The sequence below is a fragment of the Podarcis pityusensis genome (genome assembly GCF_964106645.2).
Source record: "Podarcis pityusensis genome assembly, chromosome: 6".
Classification (NCBI taxonomy): domain Eukaryota; kingdom Metazoa; phylum Chordata; class Lepidosauria; order Squamata; family Lacertidae; genus Podarcis; species Podarcis pityusensis.
In genome coordinates, this window is record NC_138030.1 from 9679779 (window position 1) to 9704360 (window position 24582).

The 24582-nt window shown below is 44.4% G+C and overlaps 1 protein-coding gene across 3 annotated transcripts in view; it reads left to right on the forward strand.

Moving 5' to 3' along the window:
- GATA5 (GATA binding protein 5) overlaps positions 1 to 24582 on the forward strand; it is a 53661-nt gene that overhangs the window by 19089 nt on the left and 9990 nt on the right. Inside the window, exons 1-3 of one of the 3 annotated variants that reach the window (XM_081011447.1) lie at positions 58 to 159; positions 7117 to 7787; positions 21328 to 21497. In XM_081011447.1, the coding sequence (XP_080867573.1) occupies positions 7253 to 7787; positions 21328 to 21497 (705 nt within the window). In that variant the 5' untranslated portion in view covers positions 58 to 159; positions 7117 to 7252. Of the gene's footprint in view, positions 1 to 57; positions 160 to 1308; positions 1711 to 7116; positions 7788 to 21327; positions 21498 to 24582 lie in introns of those variants that run through there. The other 2 variants (XM_081011445.1, XM_081011446.1) reach the window with 2 other exon arrangements.

The following is a 24582-nucleotide window of genomic DNA, read 5'->3' on the forward strand; positions in this document are numbered from 1 at the left end:
GGATGGTCCCCTTAGGGGGAAGATAAGTTTTAATCAACCTAGTGGATGTTACATATGAATATGCAACAATGTGAGCCTAGACCTGGTCGGTATCCGAAACAAACCTTTCTGCTTAAGCCGAAACTTCATGCCTCTGATAATTTTGAATTGATTTCCTGGGTGAGAAAATCCTTCATATATTACTACATACATTTTTTTAAGGTTTCAAATGAATGATAGCAAGGCTGCTCTCTCACAATTAAAGCCGGTTTAATTCGAGTGACTTTTTTAAGCGTGGGGGATGGTTTAGTTGTCTTAGACCGAGAGAATTTGCAGAGATATAGATATATAGATGCATGTCAGTTCCAGAGAATTCAGACGGGAAGCGAATACGGAATAACTGGGATTTAACGATACGAAAAACTTAGAACATAAGGGAAAAGGTCGACAAGAAAGGATTGCATAAAGGGAGGGGGGAGATGTCGGCAAAATAGGGGTGAACGGTCAGAACAGAGAAAAATAATGAGGGGGGGGGCTGCTGAGAGATTGGGGGGAGAGAAAAACCCTTGAAAAGTCCCACTGATGTTAATGAGATTTCCCAGAAGTAATAAACATAGCACGACTTTAACTGCGTTGTTGACTCAACTAGAAGCCCAAGGGATTTATTCCCATGCAAAGGTGTTTAAGGGTTATAGCCTTTAAATTCCGCCCAACCGCAGTTTTAATTATAGAAATTGATTCTCATCGAAGCTGGATGTGACATCAGAGGCCACAATTCCGAAGCAATCCGTCTTAAAAATGCTATCAAAACCGTAACTAGGTCTTTCCCCCCCCTTTCACGGTGAGGAGGTAGCCGATTGGCAATCCAGTCTATCAAGTAACCTCCACGCACACCAGACATTTAAAAGCCAATTTCTCCCCTAAAAGGAAGACATCTGGGAACTATAGTCCCCCCCCCAGCTACCAATCCGGGCACCCTGAACAAACTACAGTTCTCGCGCTTCTTTGGGCGAGGCGGGTGGAGATGTGCTTTCATGTATATTCACAAGCACGCACGACTTTCTCTGCCAGCCGAGGAGGCAGCTCTGGAAAGGAAATAATCGAGGGAGAAATCAAGAGGCCTTGGCAACGCAAGAGAAATCCATATCCTGCTTTTAAAAAAATAGAAATATAAATAAATAAATTCCCTTAAGTTACTTTCTGGTTTCGGGGCAGGGAAATCTCCCTAACTTTTTTTCCTCCTCCTTTTTTAAATGGTCGCCACCCAACCTTGCCCTACATGCCTCTCTCTTTCTCCAGCTTGCCAGGAGGTGGGGGGGCGGTCACGTGACACGGCCCCCTCCCCCCCCCCGCCGTAAAGGGGCCGAGCCGCAGATGAAGGGAATCACTTTAAGGCCGAGATTAGGCGAGAGAGGAGCTCGTCTTCCAGGCGCGATAGGCGAGCCGGGTCCCCAGCAGCTATCAGCGCGGCGGATCAGAGATAAGAGGCGCAGCCGGAGCAGCGGCGACGCAGCAGAGCCGCGCTTCAAAGGAATGGGCTGCTGAGCAAGAACCCCTTTTGCATTTTTTATTTTTTTTTAGGGGGTGGGGTGATACTGGGATTAGACTCCCTTTACACGCGCAAACCCTTTTCCTTTTTCCCCCGGGATTTTCCCCCCTTTTGGATTTTTTTTTTTAAATTCTTATACTTTGTTTCGAATCGTCTCAACTCAGAAGTTTGCCTGCTCCATCGTAAGTATCCCACTCTCTAAATTATCTCTCGTGCAAGCTGGGCTTATCTTCCCAGATAATGCCACACTCGGAGAAGTGGGGAAAGGGAACGGTTGGGGGGGGGGGGACTCTATTAGCTCTGCAAAGACCCACTATTGATAACCGTGTCTGTGATTTACGAGTTTCCTGATTAATTCCCCCATCTTTTTTTATCTTTTTTTTTTGCAAGGGTGGGGGAACCCTGTTCAGATAATGTTTTCCTACAGAAGAACTGATAGGGAAAGGACGCGCCCCTCCGCCCTGTTTAACGAGAGGATTGGTTATATAGGATGGGCCTAGGAAGCACATTCCTTTTCCCTATTAGATAGATCTTGCAGGGGATCTATCTCGCCGCCGCCGCCGATCCCCTTTACTGAATTTGCTTTCCTTGGGTCCACCCGAATCCTAAAAGCAAATACACTGGAGATTTTTACGTCCCATTTTAGCATTAATGGCTTTCTACTTCTTTAGAACCTTTGCATGTATCCGTGCAAACAAAACAAAACAAAACAGCAGCAACCCCAAAACATTGCAATCTGATCTTGCAAATCCTGCAGCAACCCCAAAACATTGCAATCTGATCTTGCAAATCCTGTTCGAGTTTTAATTCGGAGTTAAGCGCAGCAGGACTGACTTCGGAGTAAATCATGCTATCGTGAACCGCTTAATTCTGACTTGGAATTCAGTGTGTTCAGCTTCTTCCTCGATTTTTTTTGGATTTTTTTTTTTTACTTCCTAGTAAACAAGAAGCCAAGCTATGCTTTACTCGGAAGTAAGTTTACTTCTGAAGTCTGTGGGATTCTAATCCTCGAAACTAATGGGGGGGAATTCTTGTTTCCGCAAGGAAACCTGCGTAGGGCACCGAAGTTGGTTACCGATCCTACAGCTCGGTACAGCTTGGAAATAAACTTAAATCTGTTCGAGAGATCCTCTCAAAGCGAGGTTGGCGCACTGGAAATCTCATTTAATTTCCGCGACAGCCTTTACTTCCGAGTGAATGGGACTGCAACCGAGGTCGCAGCCACACGAGCTGCTTAAGACCAGAGGCTTACTTTGGAGTAAAAGGTTATAGGTGTAGGTTTAAGTCGGCATTCCGTAGTAACTCGTCCTGCTTTGGTCCCTGTGTTTCAGCAGCCAAAACCCGCTAACTACGTCAGAAAGTTTGCTGCTATTTTGTATTGCATAAAATTGTTTTAGTGAAATTAAAATACTGGTGCCCTCCAACTGCAGTGTTAATTTGCAGGGCATGGGGACTTCCTATATATATATTTTGAATATGTGATGGATCAGAGATCTGGATTTCCTACTGAACTCTTCAAAAGGGTTTCTACTATTTTCATTTTATGCATTTTTCCAATTTATTTATTTTTGGACAACAGCTGAATTATTTGCTTCCATGTAAACATTCAGAGTACTGTACTTATTCTATGTTTCTTCACCTCCTCATCCTTCAACTACTTTATTTCTTTATTTACTTTTTGAAACTTTAAAAAGAGCCATAGGTTAAGCACCCACTTCCAAGGTCACTAAAGTAGTTTTTTGGCTGAGTGGAATTTGAACACAGTCCACCCTCACCCCGGGCAATTCCTAGTCCAGCACCCTTAACTCATTGCTAGCTCTCTGAAATGTTCTAGCAGAGTGTTGCTTTTATATCTGGGATGAGGTTTTGGGGTTGGTTTGAAAGTCTGTATTTTAATGCCACCTTTGTGGAAGTGGATTTAGTGCTTTTGGTTTTCTCCCTCAAAATTGTCATTAGGGTGGCAAGTGGCTATTAGGATAGTAGTGTAATTTTGGGGAGAGCTTTCACAGATCCGAATTATCCAAACCATTATGGGCAGGGGAGAGAGGACAAATAATTCAAGAGTGTTCCAAGAAAGAAGAAAAACTATGAACCCCTAGATTATAACACTTGGGTTTTCCTTCCAAAGTTCTGGGTCCAAAAATGGCTCACCAAATTCGGCACAACTTTTTTCCGTGTAAATGGCATGGCGCATGAACTGCAGTTCAATGGGAGCCAACTAATTGAATTTAGGCCCTGCTTCTGAGTAGACTGGCATAGAAATCATAACCCAAGAAAATCCTTAATAAAAACAATTAAAAAGGGGGAGGGATCATCTGCAAATAGTCTTAGCAGCAGTAATATTACTAATATTTATTTTTTAAATGCAATTTGTTACTACATCTATGGTGGCAAACTCTGACGCCAGTTGATAACTCCTTTGAGGACAAAAAAGCTACATCCACTTACCTGGAACCTGGTTCTTTTCAAAGAAGCGGGACTTATTTACACATATATGTGATGATTAGGACAAAATCTACTGTGGATGCTGGGAGCACGCAGGATTAATTATTAGTACTTAGCCCAATTCCAAACTCAGTTAAGAGCAACTGTGTTGCAGTGTATCCTGTTAATCTGCTAGCTTTCTGTCTAAATATTATAGGCTGAGCTTTCAGATGTAGTTCAGCGCACAGAAAGTATCCTATTTATGGCTTGCATTTATATCAGTGCAGTGTATTCACCACAACCAGGCAATGTGGTTCTAAACGGGCTTCATTATCCATCTGGGGCGATGCAACTTAACCCTGACAGCGCTTTTGGGACCGGGGTGTAAATGAATTTGGAGGCTGGGGCATCCGTTAACACACAATCCACTGGCCTAATAAGGACAGCCAAATGAGACCAAAAGTCCGTTCTGTGTTTGACCGTGGCCAGCTGGGTGGTTCTTGAGGCTCTGTCAGACCTCTCCTTGTTCCTTCCTGGAACCTGGCTTTCCAAAAGCAACTTCTTCTGAATAGATTCCTGGTGTCCCTTTAGCACTTATCGCTCATTGTATTTTAGTTTTATATGTCCTCCATATATATATATATATATAATCTTTTCCCAAAGTTGGTGGCCATCACAACACCTCCTGGGTGTGAATTCCACATGTTATTTATGTGCTAAGTGTTTCTCTTTCTTATTCTGAAGCTTTCGGCATGTGTGTGTGTGTGTGTGTGTGTGTGTGTTTGTGTAAGGGGCTTTAATTCTTTGCATTCCTAGCAGATGGTAAGCTGAGCTCCTTTGGGAGGAGTTATAAAAATTAATTAATTATCATTAACAATAAACATGCAGAGGATTGTACTGCTTTTTGTTTCATTTTGGTAGTCTGTTCTATTCTGGGGGTTTAGGGGAAGTTACACTAATATGGTGGTGCTTATGCCCCCCCCCCCCAAGAGCACCACTGCTTATGCTTAATTATTTTAGTCGGACACATTTCATGCAAATATGTTCTCCATGCTCACCAGAAGTATTTGTAAGAGATTAGCTTTTCAGCTTGGTGGCAAGGAAGAACCTTATCTGGATGACGCCTGTTGCTCTTGCTTAATTCGTAATAGATGGATCAATTCACTCACAGCTGAAGAGGATATTTCATCTGGTTAACAGTGTCGTTCTTGAGCCTCAAATGGGTTCCATGTGACTTTCTGTTCATAAATTATATTTCTGCCCCTGCAAATAAAAAATAAATCACTTAAAGTCAGAATGCTGTTATGCTTCAATTCACAACTTCTGAATATAGCAAATTCCTGCTGGGTGGCATATGAAGTGGATCCCCGTCCTTGAAAGTTTATGTCACAGTGAATTTCTTAGCCTTTAAGATGCCACAAGACTCTTCAATGAATCTTCTTGGAGTAGGACTTAGTTGGCTGCAACTCAGTAGTATTTCATTTACTAATCGCTAGAGCATCTCAAAGTGGATTCAGCTACTACTTCTAGAGTAAACCAACTGCTGTGGTACTCAGGTTCTGATTTTGGGTCTCCCATAGGCATCTGATTGGCCACTGTGAAAACAGGATGCTGGACCAGAAGGGCCACTGGCCTGATCCTGGAGTCTGTTCTTATGAGGGTGATAGGACTACCTCAAAATGAGTAGGCTTGAGCTCTCTGCCACTTGCTCCCTGTGTAAGGCCCTGTCGGGAAGTGTATTTGGAGACTGCAATGCCCACTTGCTAGGGGATCAGCACCACTGACACGGGTGGGTCTAAATTCCATGTAGCCTCGCAAAAGAATTTGCTTTTAGGGCACAAACAATGCATTCTTGCATTGTTCGTAAAATACTTTTAAAAATAGCCAGTTGTTCCACTTCTCTTTCCGTCTGTCAGACTACAGATGCAGGCTGTAATCCTCAACTCATTCATTGCAACATAACCCTATGGGGCTCAGTGGGATAATGCTGGGTAGGCATAAAGAAATTGAAGTCACCATAGTGTTGCTTATACACTGGGGGGGGGGGGTGTAGTATAGGGATAACTGGAATCTACATGAGTTTGATGCTTAGTGGCTTGTGAGCTGCACCGGGGTCCAGATCTGAGAATGCAATCCTTTGCAGACTTTCTTGGGAGCAAGCCTTTTTGAACTCTGTGGGCCTTACTTCCAAATATACATGGATGGAGGGCATCAGTGAGCTGCAAATGTCTCTCCTCTGGCTTCTGATTGCCAAAAGTGCTTCAAACACAGCAGAACTGGTTGGCTGGTGTCCAGGACAGAGTTGTCCACCCCTTTGCCCTTAGCAACAAAGCTCTCCAGACACTCACCCTCTGAACCTCACAGGGATATTGTGAAGATCTTACCTTTTCCCTTAATTGTATAACTTATATTTTCTTAGCTTTATGCTGCCCATGCTGAACACTGAAGTTGTACATTTCATAATTTAAAAATGGCAACAGCAATGGGGTACCTGCATGTTTGCTACCTTGACCTAGTTAGAGAAAGGGCAAAAAAATATATATGAGAATAGGCTAGGATATGTAAATGGAATGTGCTGCCACTTTATATTTACCAGCCCTTTTCAAGTCATTGATGCAAAAAAATTATAATCTCCAGTTAAATAAGTTTTTTTAGGAGACATTTTACTAACTGATGATCTTTGACAGTAAAGCTGCTGTTAAAACATGTGAGCAATTTTTTTAAAAAAAATGTTGAACACTCCAAATTTCAAATGATGTGAGTTCCAGTCTTCCTTCCCATCTTTGCTGTGATGTTCAAACCACTCTTGCTAAGTTTTTTAGGGCAGGGCTGCAAGCTACGGGAAGCAAAATGGATAGTTTGATTAGAGAGAAATCATTGTTCACATTTACTACTAATAATAATTAGAGAACCCCTTTTGAACTTTTTATGTGCAAAGGAAAATGAATGAATTTGAGACATTTGGGTCTGAAGATTGGGTCAATATTGCTTAGCAGATAGTAGAACAGCTGGATGTTACCCTAGAGTGAATGTTTTGAATAATTTCTTTTATGTAACTGACAGATGAGCAAAAGAGGGGGAAAGGAAAAGTCTGGATTGTCATTTGCCAGAAGGAGCCAAGATACAGGACTCAAAAGCATCTCTTTATTTCTCCTGTGTTCCAGGTGCCTGAAAGCTGCTTTAATTGTATCGGTGTGGGAGGATTAGCCGAGTTCTTCATGTCAAACCTCCGACCCTTGCCGTCCAGCTGCCTTGTTTGTGCCCCACCAGCTGCGCTGCTTCTGCCTTGAAGGATACAAAATGTACCAGAGCTTAACTCTTGCCCCCAACCCTGGCCAATCGGCATACTCCCATGACTCCAGCAACTTCCTGCACTCACCAGCCAGCCCGGCCGTCTACGTTCCCACCAGCCGCATGCCTTCCATGCTCCAGAGCCTGCCTTACCTGCAGAGCTGCGAACCTGCCCACCAGGGCCACCCCCTGAGCAGCCACCCAGGATGGGCACAGCCGGCTAGCGCCGAGGCCTCGCACTTCAATGGCAGCAGCCCTCACGCACCGCCGGGCTTCTCCTATTCTCACAGCCCCCCTGGCGGTAGCGGTGCCGGACGAGAGGCAGGCTACCAGAGCCCCTTGTTGCTGGGCACTGGGGGGCGCGACCAGTATGGCAATGCTCTGGTGCGCTCGGTCAATGGCTCCTACTCCAGCCCTTATTCCGGGGCTTACGTCAGCTCTGCGGAGATACCGCCATCTTGGACTGCGGGACACTTTGAGAGCAGCGTCTTGCACAGCCTTCAGACGCGACAGGGGGGCTTGCCTGGCCGGAGACCCACATTTGGTATGTAGCGTATCTCCCACTAATAGAATTGTAGAGTCAGAAGAGACCCATGGGCATAGCTAGGGGGCAAGGGGGGCAGCTGGGCCCCTAAATCAAGTAAATAAGTAAAGATACTTAAAGTAGAAAGATTTTTGGCAGGTTTTTCTGAGCACTTGGGGTCAAAAGAAAGTAATTTAAAACAATGGTCATTGAGACATTTCATTCCAAATCTGCTGGACAGAGCCAGACAGAGGATGTTAACAGGTGGGTGTCCTGCCCCACCCCACAACATAAATCCTGGCTACACCCATGAAGGGACCCAAAGGGTCATCCAGTCCAACTCTCAGAAGCCATTCCAAGAGCACATGGTTCTCTGCTATTGAGGACCTTTTGATTCTGGGTAGGACACTTTTTTTCAGACCTGAGGGCATTATGATAGAGGCCTTATCACCCATTTCTTTTGTCCAGAAATTATCATTAAAACAGTTGCTTAAAAAGCACCATGAAAGTCCGCGAAACCTGTCAATGAATGTTAAAGAAGTGTGCGGTCTGCGGCCCAGTTCAAACATAACATGAAGCTGAATGGTGGCATAATAGCATGAATGAGGAAACGCACAGGCTCCCAGAGTGTCAACCAGAGTTGTTTTGCTTCTCCTCGGGCCGTTCTGTTTCTGCCTTGCACTGACTGAAGCCATGGTTTGGCTTAGTGCATCATCCAATCCCAGGGTTGTGGTTTACCTCACTTCTGATAAACCATGAGCTGTAACCAAAATCTGTCCTTATGGTTTGTCTGGGACTATTAAACCACAAGCTTGGGTTCTGGCAACATGCAGCAAGCCAGACCACGGTTTCACTTGTTGCAGCAGCAGAATGACTGGAAGCTCAAAACAACCACTATCTCCTTTCTAGAAGCCTGCATGTTCATGCTAAGTCATGGTTTGACCTGGCATTCTATGCAAACAAGGACTATGTTGAGTGTATTACACTGTGTTCAGTACTTGTCTGTTTGACCTACAATCTGTCTCTGGTCTTAATTTGTCCTAAGCAAACCCACCCCAGTTCCAGAACCTGGGAAATTCTGTAAATCCACTTTGAGTCAAAATGTGCATGTAGTCAAAGGCAGGGATGGGGAAGCTATGGTCCTCTAGATCTTTTCAGACTCAAACTCCCATCAGACCCAGCCAGCATGGCCAGAGGATGAGGGATGATGGGAGCTGGAGTCCATCAACATTCAGAGGGGCAGAAATTCACCACCCATGGCCTAAGAGTGCTTTAATGCTGTATTGAAACCAGTATCTAGTTGATTCGTAATTGGTTCTCCTCTAAGGTTGGCTGGAAATTATAGGTCTGTGAAAAGGGGATTATTTAAGAAGCAGCTTCCAAGAGGTGTCTGAGAGACATTGGCTATGATGGCTACCATTGGTGCATCTGAAAGCCAAGCCAAGGCAAGAAGGCATTTGAGTCAACACTGTTGAAAACAGAAAGCTGAACTAGATTGATGGCTCTCTTGATGTTCTTAAGCTGGTTTGAAATTGTTTTCAAAGTTTGTCCTGGATTTTTGTTTTGTTTTATGTGGGTGCATGCATAACTACATCATTCATTTTAAAAATGCTAAGTCTCCCTTTATGGAATAATCTGCTAGAGGTAGTATTGTAAATGGGGGCACTGGAGAGAGGGATGAAATGGAATATTAGAAGAATGAAAACTTTGGCCAAGACAAATCCTCCCCACACCCTGGCATTCAAGAATCTCCAGCAAATGCTGCCTTGGCTTGGAAATGGTAAAAACTATTTTGGGGGTTCTGTGTGCATGGGACATGGCTTTGGAAGCCAAATTCTGTCCTTGGTGTGGCTGCAGACAGGCAATATATGGCAACCCTTCAGTTTAGAATATGTGCCTGATCGCTGTAGTTAGTGTTCAGATGCAAAGGAACTTGAGAAAAACACTTGGATATTTTTCATGCCCTATATGGGAAGGAGCAACGTAGTTTGTTTCAGGCAATGAATTCATTTGCTTGTCTCTCAGTAAGCACTTGTGTGCTGGATATATTTTGGCCGGCAGTAGCTTTCGATATATTCATAAACCTATGTGCATTTTGCTCAGTGTGCAATGGCTCTGTGTCGTTATATATCTGTTCAGGTTTTATGCTGTTTCCTAGGCAAAGTGCCTTTCTATACTGTATGTGGTGTGTGCGCGCGCCTTTCTACACAGTATGTGCAGTATGTGGTGTGTGTGTGTGTGTGTGTGTGTGTGTGTGTATATAAAACTGCATCCAAGAGGGAGAAAAGGCTTTGATGGCAACGCTCTGTATTGTCGCACTACATTGCATCAAATGTTCACAGCACTTCAGAAGTATTTCTACGAATGCAGATACCAATGGGGCTGACATGAGACTGAGAGTGCAGGATCTAGCCCAGTAGTGTGCAGTCAGGTGGAATAGGGGGACTAGACTAGTCCTCTAAATGTTCCTGGTAAATTAAAGTATCAAAGTCTGGTGCCTCCTTCCTAAAGCCTGGGAAGATTCTGCCTGGCTCAGGGAGGGAGGCATGATGCTCCAAAAGGGTCCAAGAGCTCTCCCTTCACCTTCCCGGCTTTGGGAAGGAGGCAGGAGGGCTGCAGTATCTTGTCAGAGGCCTGGTGCATGTGACCCCCATTGCCCCTGCTAGCTGGTGCCTCTGGCCTAACTGTTCCCCTGCGGAAAATTTCGCTGCACACCACTGGTCTAGCCTGAAGTCAATGTTCATTTGGAAGTGAGCTGGCGCTGATTTGCATGCAGGGCACTTGCGCCTAAGTCTGCTTCTGAGTTCATGACTTCCAGATCTGAACTAGGGATGGAGTGTTCCCTGCTAGTGGCTGTGCCTCATCAGCATATTGCCCTTAGATCTTTAGCCCCATCAAGAGCAGCGAGAATGGGAAGGAATTATGGGGTCAAATGCTCATCTATATCAAACTTTGGCCTTGCCTTGCTTTGCTTTGCACATGGATTGGGTCTGTGTGGGTGGGTGTAAGTGTGCACATCTCTTATTTCTTTTGAATGAACAACTGCACTCCAGTGGGTTTTCCATCAATTTTCATTGGTAGGGGATTTCAGAATGGAATTGGAAAGTCTTGATTTAGCATGGGGACTAGCACTATGCTATCAACTATTTTATATGCCATTGCAGCATATGTTAGGATAATAGCATATTGTCCCATTCGGCTGGGAGGCAATTGGGCTTTTTCCTGGGAATATTTTGGAAGGGTTGTAGTTGTAGTAACGTGGTGCCTGGTGAGGATTTTGCCTTTCTGATAACATTTCTCGTTACCTGTCACCTGTTAACATAAAAAAGAAAGAGGTGGCCCTCGTCAAATGAAGGGAAGTTTTCAGCACTGCAGATTAAAAATAGGAGCATCTTCTGTTCTTTGGACATTTGACTTTAAAAATCCAGTTCCCTGAGATTTTATCTGTCACTTTAAAAGAATCATTTCAAAACAGGGGTCTGAATTCCAGTTTTAAATTGGTGGGTGTTTCTACTGAACTGGATTATGGCTCAAAGTTTAATGCTTGAAGTTGCAAGAACAGTGACTGACAAGGGAAGATTGACAACGGAAAAGGCGCTAGTCTCCAAAACACATGCAAGAACTTTTATATCTGTACCTTGATGCCATGTAGCTTGGTCCTATGCATGTTTACTTGACAGTAAATCCGCTGAATTCAATTAGGCTTCCTCTTAGGTAAGCAGGCAGAAGATTCTGACATTCCATTCCACAACCAGCCCTCGATTTTGCCCGGATTCGTTGCTTCCCAAACCCTTCTCTCTCTTCCCAAACCCTTCTTGCGAAACTTCAGAAGGGAAAAGATTTTTTGTTGTTGTCGCGCCCTTCCAAAAGCTGCCTTGGTGAATAGCCTTTCTATAGTCACATATAGGCTATGAAAGAGCCACGGGGTTACACTTTCCCCATGGAGTCAGAAATAACAGCGGTGGTTTCGGGCGCCCGGAGTAATCTGCCTCACTCCACAATATCCATGTTGTGCAGCTTTCAGAGGTGACGCTGTTTGGTGTTTAAATGAGGTGAGCAGATTTACAGCCGCTTCGCCTTTTAAAAGTAATTTATTGGGGTAAATGAGTTGAGATCTGAACAGACTCCAAGGCTCCTAATTCGCCTTCGCCCAAACAAATCTCTCGCCCTCCCCGGCTACGTGCGCCGTGGCACCATCCATCAACACCCGCTCAAAATCGCCCAGCCATCAAAGCCGCTTCGCTTCGCTTTGGGTTCACACTGCTTTTTTTACAAAAAGAAAAGAAACGAAACAGAAACAGAAAAGAATCTCAATCAAACGCACTTTCTTAAGCTGGCGCTTGGTTAATAAAACCCGCCTCGATCTGGTTCTTGCAACTATCCCTTCGTTTGGGCTTTATGTTCCGAAGTCCCTTTTGAATCCTTTTGAAAGACGACTTAATCTTTTGTTATCTTGGTTGGATGGCCCTGTCTCTGCTTTTCTCCGCCCTTTATCTTTATCCTAAGAACAAAGCAGAATTAGTCCTCGAGTCTTAAAAGGAGAAAAAGTGCTTTAACCTTGAGTCCCACCGCCAGAGTGAACGGAAAGGCTTCGGCAGTAAAATTTGGGGGTTGTGACCCAAACCCCCCCCCCCCCCGCATGGGGAACGCCATTCTAAACACTGCCTTTCTTCTACTTTTCATCACCTGGAAATATTTTCGCATTCGAATGAAAGAAGCAAGCAAAGAGCCGTTGCGAAGTGAATTCGCCGCTGCCCTTTCAGTTCAGCTGGATTTTGCAAAACCCACGGAACCAGGTCTCCCTAGCATAGCAGGAAATATTCCTGAATTTCCCAAATGCATTGTTTCTGTATTTAGGAGCTGCAACCTGTAGTTTAGACAGGTCCTGTGCATTTTTATTCAGAAATCCCACTGTCTTCAATGGGATTTACTCTCAAGTAAGTGATCAGAAGACTGCAGCCCTAATTAAACCACTGGATTATTTTTTTTACTTTGAAATAAGTTTAATTGATTGCAGTATTAATCTACCCCCCCAAAAAAAGTATGGAGGTTCAGGCTTGCAGTTTAGGATTTACAAAATAATAATATGGGTGTTTAGTAGGCAATAAGACTATTAATCCTGTGCCTAGGTGATCTGGGAGTAGATCCCTGAACACAAATTCCCTAAAAGTGGAATTTACTTTCGAATAAGCACATAAGGAGTGAGTTGAACTTAATTTTGTGGGGCTAGTAGGATGAAATTCTATGTACTATTTGTGTACATTATTTCCTTAAATTCTAAACTGATCTTCAACAGAAGAGTCCAGGACGGGGTGTGAAATAATTCTGGATATGAAAGTGGAAAAATGCAACATTTTCAACCTGCGAGGAATTTCCACAATGTAACAACAACAACAAAAAGTTGGGTCCCTTTACACTTCCATCAGTATCAAAATGGCATGTCTTTTCCCTCCCTGCTACTTACATTTGGAATTTTCTCAGCCGTTTAAATCAATATATTAAATTGCAAAGGAGCATGTCATTAAAAACTCCTTTCAAACATAACCACCAGTTTTTTGCTTGATTATTCTCTTTTTTGAGCTTGCAGAGATCAGAGTCATTGGAAGTATGAATTGTATTCCTAAGTCATGCTTAGAGGAGGACCGCTGAAATAAATAACTGAAGACTGTTGATTTTCAGAGTGTCTACCTGGAATATGACATATTGTGGGTGGCATCAAACTGCACAGCACATTTGCATCCCCGTCAGTACCAGTTTTGCAACCTAAGTTACAGAATTCAGTCTACAGATAATTTTGCACAGCCATACGTCTACTGAGGTTTGGGGTGTGTGGTTTTATTTTATTGTGTTACGGAAATTGTTGAGCTGTAACAGATTAACTCCGTCAAACAAGTGATCAACTAAATTATTTAGATACTTGAAATGACTTGTCTTTGAGTAGGGGTGCTAAATCATATTAAAAGTCATATCAACTGTTAAGCATATTTATAATTTTCATATCAAATCAATACATTTCCCCCTTGTGTTTGTATCATTATACCTTCTAATAGTTCAGTGACTAGAATCAGCATTCTTGACAGTGCAGTCCTCTGTTTATTCACTCAAAATGCAAATCCTGGTTCCAGTTGTTCTTACATTCCAATGCATTTAGGATTGCACCCTTAATCAGGAAGTAAACCCTATGGAGCTCAGTGAAAGTTCAGAAGGAAACATATAATAAGACTGGGCTGTTGCTCTGTGATGTGAAATGTATCCACAGGGATTGATGGTGGGAGGGATCAGTTGAATTTGCATCCCTCGGCCAGTAAAGCGAGATGAGCTCCACAATTCCAAAGTCGTCTGTGACTGAACTTAACGGTTAGGGGTCCCTTTATTCTTTACCTAAATATCCTTGGGAGAGAGCGATGCTGTGCATCACTGAAATAAATTAGCACTGAGGCAATTCCTTTTTCATAAACTGTTTAAGCCTTGCTTATTCCTCCTTCAATGTTTGCTCTCAATGTTCCATGAGCTGCAAGGGTTGGTTTCTTTTGATAGTAAGCATTCAGTACTGTTTTCTCAGTTTGTGAACTTGATACTTTTGTTTGTTTGTTTGTTTTTAACTTTACAATGGCTAGGCTAAGTACATATCCCTTGATTGCAATCCAGAGTTAAATGTCTAGATATGAAGCCCGGTCCATGTTTTACTTGGAAATAAACCACTGGTATTCAATTAAGCTTTCCCATGAATGAGTTGAGGGTGACTGTATTCTATTTTCTGGTATGGGCACGTGCACACAACAGTATTTACCTGAAAATCAAATGCTTTCTGGTTGTTTCCCTGGTTTGATGATTTTAACATAGAATATATCTTTACGCATCAGAGCAGGTACTCCTTTAACAGAGCAGCAGATCTGTGTATTTTTAAGCTGCTGTATCAAAAATGAAGGGATGTGGGTGGCGCTGTGGGTTAAACCACAGAGCCTAGGACTTGCCGATCAGAAGGTCGGCAGTTCGAATCCCCACGACGGGGTGAGCTCCCGTTGCTCAGTCCCTGCTCCTGCCAACCTAGCAGTTCGAAAGCACGTCAAAGTGCAAGTAGATAAATAGGTACCACTCTGGCGGGAAGGTAAACGGCATTTCTGTGCACTGCTCTGGTTCGCCAGAAACAGCTTAGCCATGCTGGCCACATGACCCAGAAGCTGTGTGCTGGCTCCCTCGGCCAATAAAGCGAGATGAGCGCCGCAACCCCAGAGTCGGTCACAACTGGACCTAGTGGTCAGGGGTCCTTTACTTATCAAAAATGAAAGGTCTAAAACAAAACCTAGGTAGTAGGTGACCTATTTTAAAATGAGGCATTTCTTCTAATGAGAGAAATAAGAACAGCTCTTCTTTGAAGTTGCCTGTTGAATGACTTTTAAATAGAGCCTCTTTACAACAATGGCCACTTATTGTATAGAAATGGGAGATCATTGTCTGAAGGGTTTATCACTGGAGCTTTATATAAAGTGTATAAATACCGAAATAAATTGAACATTATTTCAGTAACCAAAAATGAATAGAGGGGAAAAGGTGATCCCTGATGTTTCACTTATAAAGAATAGATCACAGAATCTTAGAGTTGGAAGGGACCCTGAGGGTCATCTAGTCCAACCCCCTGCAATGCAGGAATCTAAACTAGTATCCATGACAGGTGGCCAACCAACCTTTGCCTGAAAACCTCCAACAAAGGAGAGTCCACCACCTCTCATTGGAGTTTGTTCCACTGCTGAACAGCTCTTACTGTCAGAAAGTTTTTTCCGAATGTTTAGTTGGAATCTCCTTTCTTGAAACTTGAAGCCATTGGTTCGAGTCCTACCCTCCAGGGCACGAGAAAACAAGCTTGCTCCCTTCCTCCATGTGACTGCCCTTAAGATATTTGAAGATGGCTATCATATCTCCTCTTCTCCAGGCTAAACATACTGAACTCCCTCAACCATTCCTCATAAGGCTCAGTTTCCAGACCCTTGATCATCTTGGTTGCCCTCCTGTGCACACGTTCCAGCTTGTCAACACCCTTCTTAAATTGTCAGCTTTCTCCTCCTCAGTCTCCGTGTTGCTCTGTCACCCAATAGCATTTTTCCATGTTCCCAATACAGAGGACTTACCACTTGCTTGTTCTTCCTCTTCCTTCAGACATAGTCAAAGAAACCCTTTTAATTACTTTTAACCTCTCTATCAATTAAGGGTGCATTCCTGTACAGTGGTACCTCTGGTTACGTACTTAATTCGTTCTGGAGGTCCGTTCTTAACCTGAAACTGTTCTTAACCTGAAGCACCACTTTAGCTAATGGGGCCTCCCGCTGCTGCCACGCCGCCAAAGCACAATTTGTGTTCTCATCCTGAAGCAAAGTTCTTAACCTGAGGTAATATTTCTGGGTTAGTGGAGTCTGTAACCTGAAGCGCCTGTAACCTGAAGCGTCTGTAACCCAAGGTACCACTGTATTGGAGTTTTTGGGCTATGTTTCTGCAACACCAGATACATTCTACAGGCATCACAGCTACATCAGTCAAACTCCTCTGGTTCCATGGCTGCAATGCAGCAATTTGGGTGATACACTTCACACATGCCTCTAGGACATGGTTATGCTCCTACCATTGGACAATACCACCAGTTCTGGCACGGGACATTTCCCTCCCATCGGCTTCAATGAAAGGCAAGACAACAAAAGCCACTCCTGTGTCAAAAGCCTCCCATACAACTTTACCATGGAAGAGCATAGGATACAGCCCAATTGCTGGCCATCACCTTTTCAACTTGATAATTGCAACCTGGAAAGGGAAGAGGAATTCCTTGGTGCAGATTTGAACTGGAAGTCCCCTGAGCATGCCTGTACATGCTTTGGAAACTGCACCACAGGATTCCTGTTTCTGGCTGCTGTCAAGCTGTCCATCTTCATTTCATGCGAGAGCAAAAAGAACCCATGTTGGAACTTGCACCAGCAACCACTGGAGTATGTTTGTAGCTCCTTTGCATGCTTTTTGTGTATTGGGGTGGGGTGACCTGCATTGGTGACTGGAGACCATTGGTGACTGGTAGAGCAGAGGGAAGGAAGGTCCAGGAATAGATGGAGAGCCAGAACCAATGACAGGACCAGTGTTACCAGGGCAACATTGAGACTGAGGAGGAGAAAGGTGACAGGCACTGCCACCCTATGGATTGGATGAAAGATATAAGATAGGCAGGTGGAGGCTGGCTGAGGGCAGACTCAGGTTGGTGTGGGGCAGTGCCATATTCACACTAATGGACCAGCCTCCACTGGCATGATAGACGTCTCCTCTGGGTAGTCTTCATGGGTTGGCTTCCTTGGTGTGTGAGTGTCATCAGCAAAATAGTCTGTGGGCATATCTGTCACTTTATGTATCTTTGCCCGATGCTCCACATAATTTGGCTTTGCTTGGCCCATCAATCGTTTAAAAGCCCAACTGCATACAGAATCTGAAACTGGTGGGAAATAACACGCCACATTGTGTCTAGATCTCTAAATACAACTGGATAAGGGAGCATCTCTCTAAAATGCATGTGACTTCATACACATGGCACCAGAGAGGCCAACATCTTGATGTGTAGTTAACACACCCTATACTTTGGATTGCATGTAATGCAATTCCATTTATAAACGTAGACTAGCACATGTTCACTTTCAAGTATGCATGCACATTTAACACACTTATACATACCTTGACATTTGTTTTAAATTGATTTTAACATTGCATTTTTAAATTGTAAGGACCTTGTATTGAAGGGTAGGTAAGAAACTGAATAACTAATAATGACAATAAGAACACCACATGCATGGTCTTCATCGTGTGGCCCCCACTCTAGCTATTATATAACTTAGGGCTACAACCCTGTTCATTCTTTTAAAGGTAAAGGGACCCCTGACCATTAGGTCCAGTCGTCACCGACTCTGGGGTTGCGGCGCTCATCTCGCTTTATTGGCCAAGGGAGCCAGCGTACAGCTTCCGGGTCATGTGGCCAGCATGACTAAGCCGCTTCTGGCAAACCAGAGCAGTGCACGGAAATGCCATTTACCTTCCCACAGGAGCGGTACCTATTTATCTACTTGCACTTTGACGTGCTTTTGAACTGCTAGGTTGACAGGAGTTCATTCTTTTAGATGGGAGTAAATTAAACATAGTAGGACTTGCTTCTGTCTGTGCATAGGATTGCATAGCTCACCATGATTAAGCACTAGGTGGATGCAGCCCATATCTATATATTCCCTATATTTATCCTTCTTCTGGATAAAATGTGTCTGTCGTACCTATACCTCCATTTTAATATTATCAGATTCAATCTCTATTTAATGGTCTCTTCATGCATTACAGTGGCATTCAGTTCCGAAAGTGCATTGGTGGAGGTCGGCTGTGAATCTGCCCTTTTTATTTGGTCAAGAGCACCTTCTAAATTACCGTATTTTTCGCTCTATAACACGCACCCGACCATAACACACACGTAGTTTTTAGAGGAGGAAAATCCGTAGGCATGCCACCCGTAGGCATTCCCTCCATAACACGCACAGACATTTCCCCTTACTTTCTAGGAGGAAAAAAGTGAGTGTTATGGTGCAAAAAATACGGTATATCCTCTTATGATCCAAGCCTATGTAGCTAAGGTGCATGTGAGGCATTCTTGGTGCAGTACCTGAAAACTGCGGTGTCCTCTTTCCCTTAAATATTGAGTTGTCCTTCTCCAAGCATGCAGACTTCTACTTAAAAAATAAATAAATGAGTGAGGTTAAGCCAGGAAGTGGCAGACTTCACTTACTGTCTCCCCCCCCCCCCCATCTGACAAGCTAAGTCAATCCTTACTATTAAAACTCTTGCACCTGGTTTGGCTGTGGTGTGTATCTGCTGCAAGGAATGAAAGAGAAACCAGTCTTTGGTGGTATTTAACATAGGTCTGACTCCTTTAAGCCTTGGCTTGACCTACCAGTTTAAAACTCGCAGCCGTAAAAGCAAAACATAGGGCAAATGTGTGTGCCTGAAGGCTTAGCTCTGACCCTCCATTGGAGCAGAGCTCTCGAGTCCTTGCTTACCACGAGGTCAGTATTTGGCCGGCGTCATGCTGTAAAACTGACTCCCAACCTCTACCCGGAGTCTGTCATTTGTCAGCTCTGAGCTGTCGGTGTGATTGATTCCCAGGCCTCAGTATCCCCCAACCTTCTCCATCAGCCAAAGACATTCCACCAGGTCTTGTCCAGTCTGCCTGTCGCCACCAGTCAGCAAGCAGCGCTGCTTGATTGAAATCAGGGAAGTCTCCCGATCTCCTCCGCCTCCCCTTTTATCATCTTACAATAACATCATCCCGATCATTTATTTTTACAACCAAGCTGGGTCGCACTTCATCTCGCCCATTCAAACAGCACAAAGCAAGGGTTTTTCTGGGGGCAAATGGAAGCCATACACTCCTCCGAGTCTCCGCCGATGTCAGTGGCTATTAGTTATGGCTGCTTCATTGACAATACATTTATTACTAATTAAAGAATACAAGAAATTAACTGAAAAGGGGTGTGTGTGGACGGAGTGGAGGGGATGTAGATCATTTTTCTACTTGTCTAGTTCAGGAGACACATGGCTGCTTCTTAAAAACATAAGAAAGAGACAAGTATTGGGAATTTGATCGTTTTAATGCTCTGATGCTAAACCCCTTGGGCAAAATCTAGACGCACCTCAGCTTTGTGAACATCAGTGAAATCCTAACAATCTATTTTGTTTGTATTTCTATCCCGTCTCTCATTGGAAGGCATATAAAAACACAGAACTACAACAGTACACACAGCCACACCCATAAGCCCAAAACAATCCATACAGCACATTGAAGATTGAAGGGACAAAATGCAATCTGGAAGAAGATACCAATGATACAGTAGGGTGGCGCTGTGGTCTAAACCACTGAGTCTCTTGGGCTTGCCGATCGGAAGGTCAGCGGTTCGAATCTGCATGAAGGGGGGAAGTTCCCGTTGCTCTGTCCCAGCTTCTGCCAACCTAGCAGTTCAAAAGCATACCAGTGCAAGTAGATAAATAGGCACCTCTGCAGTGGGAAGGTAAACTGTGTTTCCATGTGCTCTAGCCAAGCGGTTTAGTCATGCTGGCCACATGACCCAGAAAGCTGTCTGTGGACAAACGCCGGCTCCCTCGATCTGAAAAGCAAGATGACCACTGCAACCCCATAGTCATCTTTGACTGGACTTAACCATCCAGGGGTCCTTTACCTTTTTTTACCTTTTCCAATAATACGAAGTGGAAACTATTGGTTTTAAGTGTTCACTTCTCATATCATTGACGTGTAGAGTTGTCAGGGACACAAAGGGTCATCTAATCCAGGAATGCAATGCAGGAATCACAACTAAAGTTCTATATATACTGATAGCAATACTGTAATTGAGTACTGATGGTACCTCGTGTCTCTTTCTCCTTCCAACTCACCTCTCTTTTCAAGATCTCTCAACCTCTTGGCTCTCACCTAAGACCCAACCCATCCAAACTGGTTCTCTCTCTCAGGGCCCAAGCACAGTCCCTTGTGTTAAATATATACACATTGTGGTCATTTTCTTGTCTCTTGGTCACACTGATTGGGCTTCCTGCCCTTAGTCCAATGTTATACCCGACTTACAAATGTTTGTGCACACAATAACCCAAGGCTGTGTTTGAGGAGAGCAGGAAGGAATGCCCTCTACGAGGTTCACCCTTCCTTGAAATTATTTGCCCTTCTTTCACTCCCAGGGAATGCAATGGATTTCTCTGGGGGAAGGTTGCGGGGCAGGTTTATCCTTTAAAATTATTGACACGATAAAAGGGTGTTAGTGTTGGATTTATTCCTGTTCATCAGTTGCAGTGCTTATAATAATTTATTATTATTTATACCCCGCCCATCTGGCTGGGTTTGCGTAGCCATTCTGGGCGGCTCCAAACAGAATTAAAAGCACGATAAAACATCAAACATTAAAAACCTCCCTAAACAGGGCTGCCTTCAGATGTCTTCTAAATGCCAGGTAGTTGTTTATTTCCTTGACATCTGATGGGAGGGCGTTCAACAGGGTGGGTGCCACTACCGAGAAGGCCCTTTGCCTGGTTCCCCAATCCACCATTTTACTGCTGCCCCAAGAGGCTATGGCATACCAAAAGGGGGACAAAAATAAACCCAGAATATTTGTGGTATGGATCCTGTGGGATTTCAGCAGGAAGTTAAGGGGATATGCACCAATTGGATGTGAAACAATGAGGCAACCGCACCCAAAATTGAAGGTACAAGCAGTATTGATGGTGGGATCTCTTGTGATTGTCCTGCCCCATCATGAGCACAAATTGCCATGAATGCAATGGAAATGGTGTCTGGAGGGAGCCTCCGTAAGGAGTTTTAAAACCTAGCCTATAGGCTTTCTGGTGCCATCGTTCCCATTCCATGACTTATTGTACTTCACGGTAGGAGATTTACCATTTCTGAGATGTGCTACGGTGTCTCTTGTCTTGATGCTATGAAGGGACTGGGTCCCCACTTGAATGTCTAACGAAATCTCACCTTTTGTTTCACTTTCAGAGTTCTTGGAGGAATTCCCCGGAGATGGCAGAGAATGTGTTAACTGTGGAGCGATGTCCACTCCACTTTGGAGGAAAGATGGGACAGGGCACTACCTGTGCAACGCCTGTGGTCTATATCACAAAATGAATGGCATTAACCGTCCTCTCATCAAGCCCCAGAAAAGGCTGGTAAGTCTGGCTAACCCTCAGTTGGCTTCTGTTTTACTAAAGGATTCTCCACATCCACCTTGTCTGGTCTTTAGTATTGGATGGCCTCTTGTGTTTACTGCTTCTGGAGTCTTAGGTGTCAGGGGCAGGGTATTTTTCAAGCCAGGAGCCAGTCATGAGCAACCTTTCAGGGGCCACATACCTACATGCCACTCTCCATCCAGGTGAGCCAGAGGTCTTGTCACAGATTAAGGGTCTGGAAGAGGTGTGAAGTCTGGACAGATTTCTATGGTTTCTGATTGAAATGCCTTGGGGCCACATTTAGGTCTGAAATCCACATTCTCTCTGCTTGCGGATGGTACCAGGGGTATGGAATTCTCTTCCCAGTGAAATCAAGTACGCATCGTCTGAAATGAGCTTCACAAGCCAACTTAATTCTTGATTATTTCAGCAAGCCGCCTTATGAAAACGATTTACAGTTTTTATCAGCTTCTTGTCAGATGACCCAACACATTTCTGTATTTCCACTGGATTTTATTCCTTACATTGTTTAGTTGAGGTTCTGCACATTGCATGGGAGGAAAGAGGGAGGGAGAGATTTCCGATATAGAAATGAATAAATCATAGAATTACAGAAATTGTAGACTTGGGAGAGATCACGGGGGTCGTCTGGTCCAATGCAGGAATCTTTTGCCCAATGGGGGGGCTCAAATCCACAACCCTGAGATTAAAAGTCTCATGTTCTACCAACTGAGTTATAATATTGTGGTCTGGCATGCATAGTGTTGATATTGTGAGTGGGCAGACTGATTTCCACACAGCACTTGCCTCCCTGTTTTGCTTCTAACCTGATAGGCAGATTAGAACTTCCATTTTCAGAGTCAGTAAAATCTACACGCCAGTTGCTGTGCCTTCCTGTTCTGGTTAATGGGCTTCCTGGAAGTATCTGGCATTATACTAGTTAAAACAGGGTGTTGGACTCTCTCTCTCTCTCTCTCTCTCTCTCTCTCTCTCTCTGTGTGTGTGTGTGTGTTTGTGTGTGTCCTACCCACACACATACCCCACACCCCATGGGTCTGATCCAGCAGGTGGCTGCTTATATTCTGAACTCTTTGCAAACTGAGTGGATGCCAGTGCAGAGACCTTGGGACTGTTCTCTCCTCCTGCATGAGGAAAGCTGCCTGCCAGAACCCCCCTGGATCGGGCCCAAGGCCCATTTAGTCCAGCATTCTGTTCTCATAGCGACCAACGAGGTGCCTATGGGAAGCCCACAAGCAAGACCCCTGGGTGCAAGACCCATCTGCCCATTTGTGATTTCCAACAACTGGTATTCAGAGGCTTACTGCTGCCAGTACTGAAGGCACAAAGCTATCCTGGTGAGTAGCCTTATCTACCAGGAATCTGTCTAATCCAGTTTAATAAGCTTGAGTTTACATCCAGAGAATCTGGAAGCTGGGGGTGGTTCCTGTATCTTGTAGACCGGTGAGTTGTCAGTTTTAGATAGCGTTGCATTCTCTATGAAGCAGCAAATATAGTCTGTGGGTTCTCTTAGACCCAGCTTTTTGCTTAAGGCTCAGGTTACTTTGGTGGCTAGGTATGTTTCTGACCAGCTTTGGTTTGTGAGTCAGCTGCAATCTTTCCTGGATCAGCTTAGCTGGTCTACGGTGATTCAAGCACTGGTAATCTTGAAGATAAGGCTGGTTTAGAAGCCATGACTGGTGCAGAATTCTGCAGCCTGTTTGCTATTGGGTGTTGGCTACTGCCAACATGGGACGCGGGTGGCACTGTGGGTTAAACCACAGAGCCTAGGACTTGCTGATCAGAAGGTCAGTAGTTCGAATCCCTGCGACGGGGTGAGCTCCCATTGCTCGGTCCCTGCTCCTGCCAACCTAGCAGTTCGAAAGCACGTCAAAGTGCAAGTAGATAAATAGGTACCACTCCGGCGGGAAGGTAAACGGCGTTTCCGTGTGCTGCTCTGGTTCGCCAGATGCGGCTTAGTCATGCTGGCCACATGACCCGGAAGCTGTACGCCGGCTCTCTCGGCCAATAAAGCGAGATGATCGCCGCAACCCCAGAGTCAGTCACGACTGGACCTAATGGTCAGGGGTCCCTTTACCTTTACTTTTTACTGCCAACATATAACACCTATTATTATTTATGGTTTATTAAATTAGTATACCAACCACCATCCATAGCTCTCAGGGTAGTACACTGCATAAAAATACAAGATAAAAACGCAAAAGACATAATAAAAACAAGAACGAAACAAACCCATAACACCCTTTCCACAAACACATTTAAAAGGAAAGAGAATGCTAACCAACCAAAGGCTTGATTGAAGAGGTATGTTTTTGCCTGGTACCTAAAGATGCATAATGAAGGTGCCAGGCAAACATCCCTGGGGAGAGCATTCCACAAACAGGGAGCCACTGCAGAAAAGGCCCCGACTTGTGTTGCCGCCCTCTGGACCTCTGGAGGAGGCACACAAAGAAGGACCTCACATGATGATTGCAGGGTCTAGGTTGGACCTTGAGTTATTGTGGTTCTGAGCTGTTTGAGTTGAGGTTGCTCCACTAACTGCCAGTATGTTGAATGTACTAGGAGAAGAGCTGTGGCTCAGAGGCAGAGAATCTACCTTCCCTGCAAAAGGGCCTGGCTTCAATTCCTGGCATCTCCAGGTAGGGCTGGGAGAGGAGCCTTGGTCTGAAACCCTGGAGAGTTGCTGCTGCCAGTCTGTGTAGACGGTAATGAGCTAGACAGAACAATGGATCTCAATCAATATGGGGCAGCTTCCTATGCTTCCACCAACCTGTTTTCAAGGTCTTGCTATTGGCATTCAAAGTCTTAAGCAACCTGGGGCCAGTGTGTATATGAGATCACCTTATTCCCCATTCCTCTGCCTGATCTTTGCATTCTGCCACTGAAGCACATCTGAAGATGCCTACAGGGTCAGACTCTCTTCAGCAAGAAAGTGTGCATGTGACTTTTTCCACTTGCAATTTTATTCTGAATACATCCAAATGCAGGTTTTAAAACCACGTGACTGCTACTCCCTGCTTTTCTTTTCTTTTGGCCTGCTTTTCAGGTTTGGGGTTCCAATTTTAGG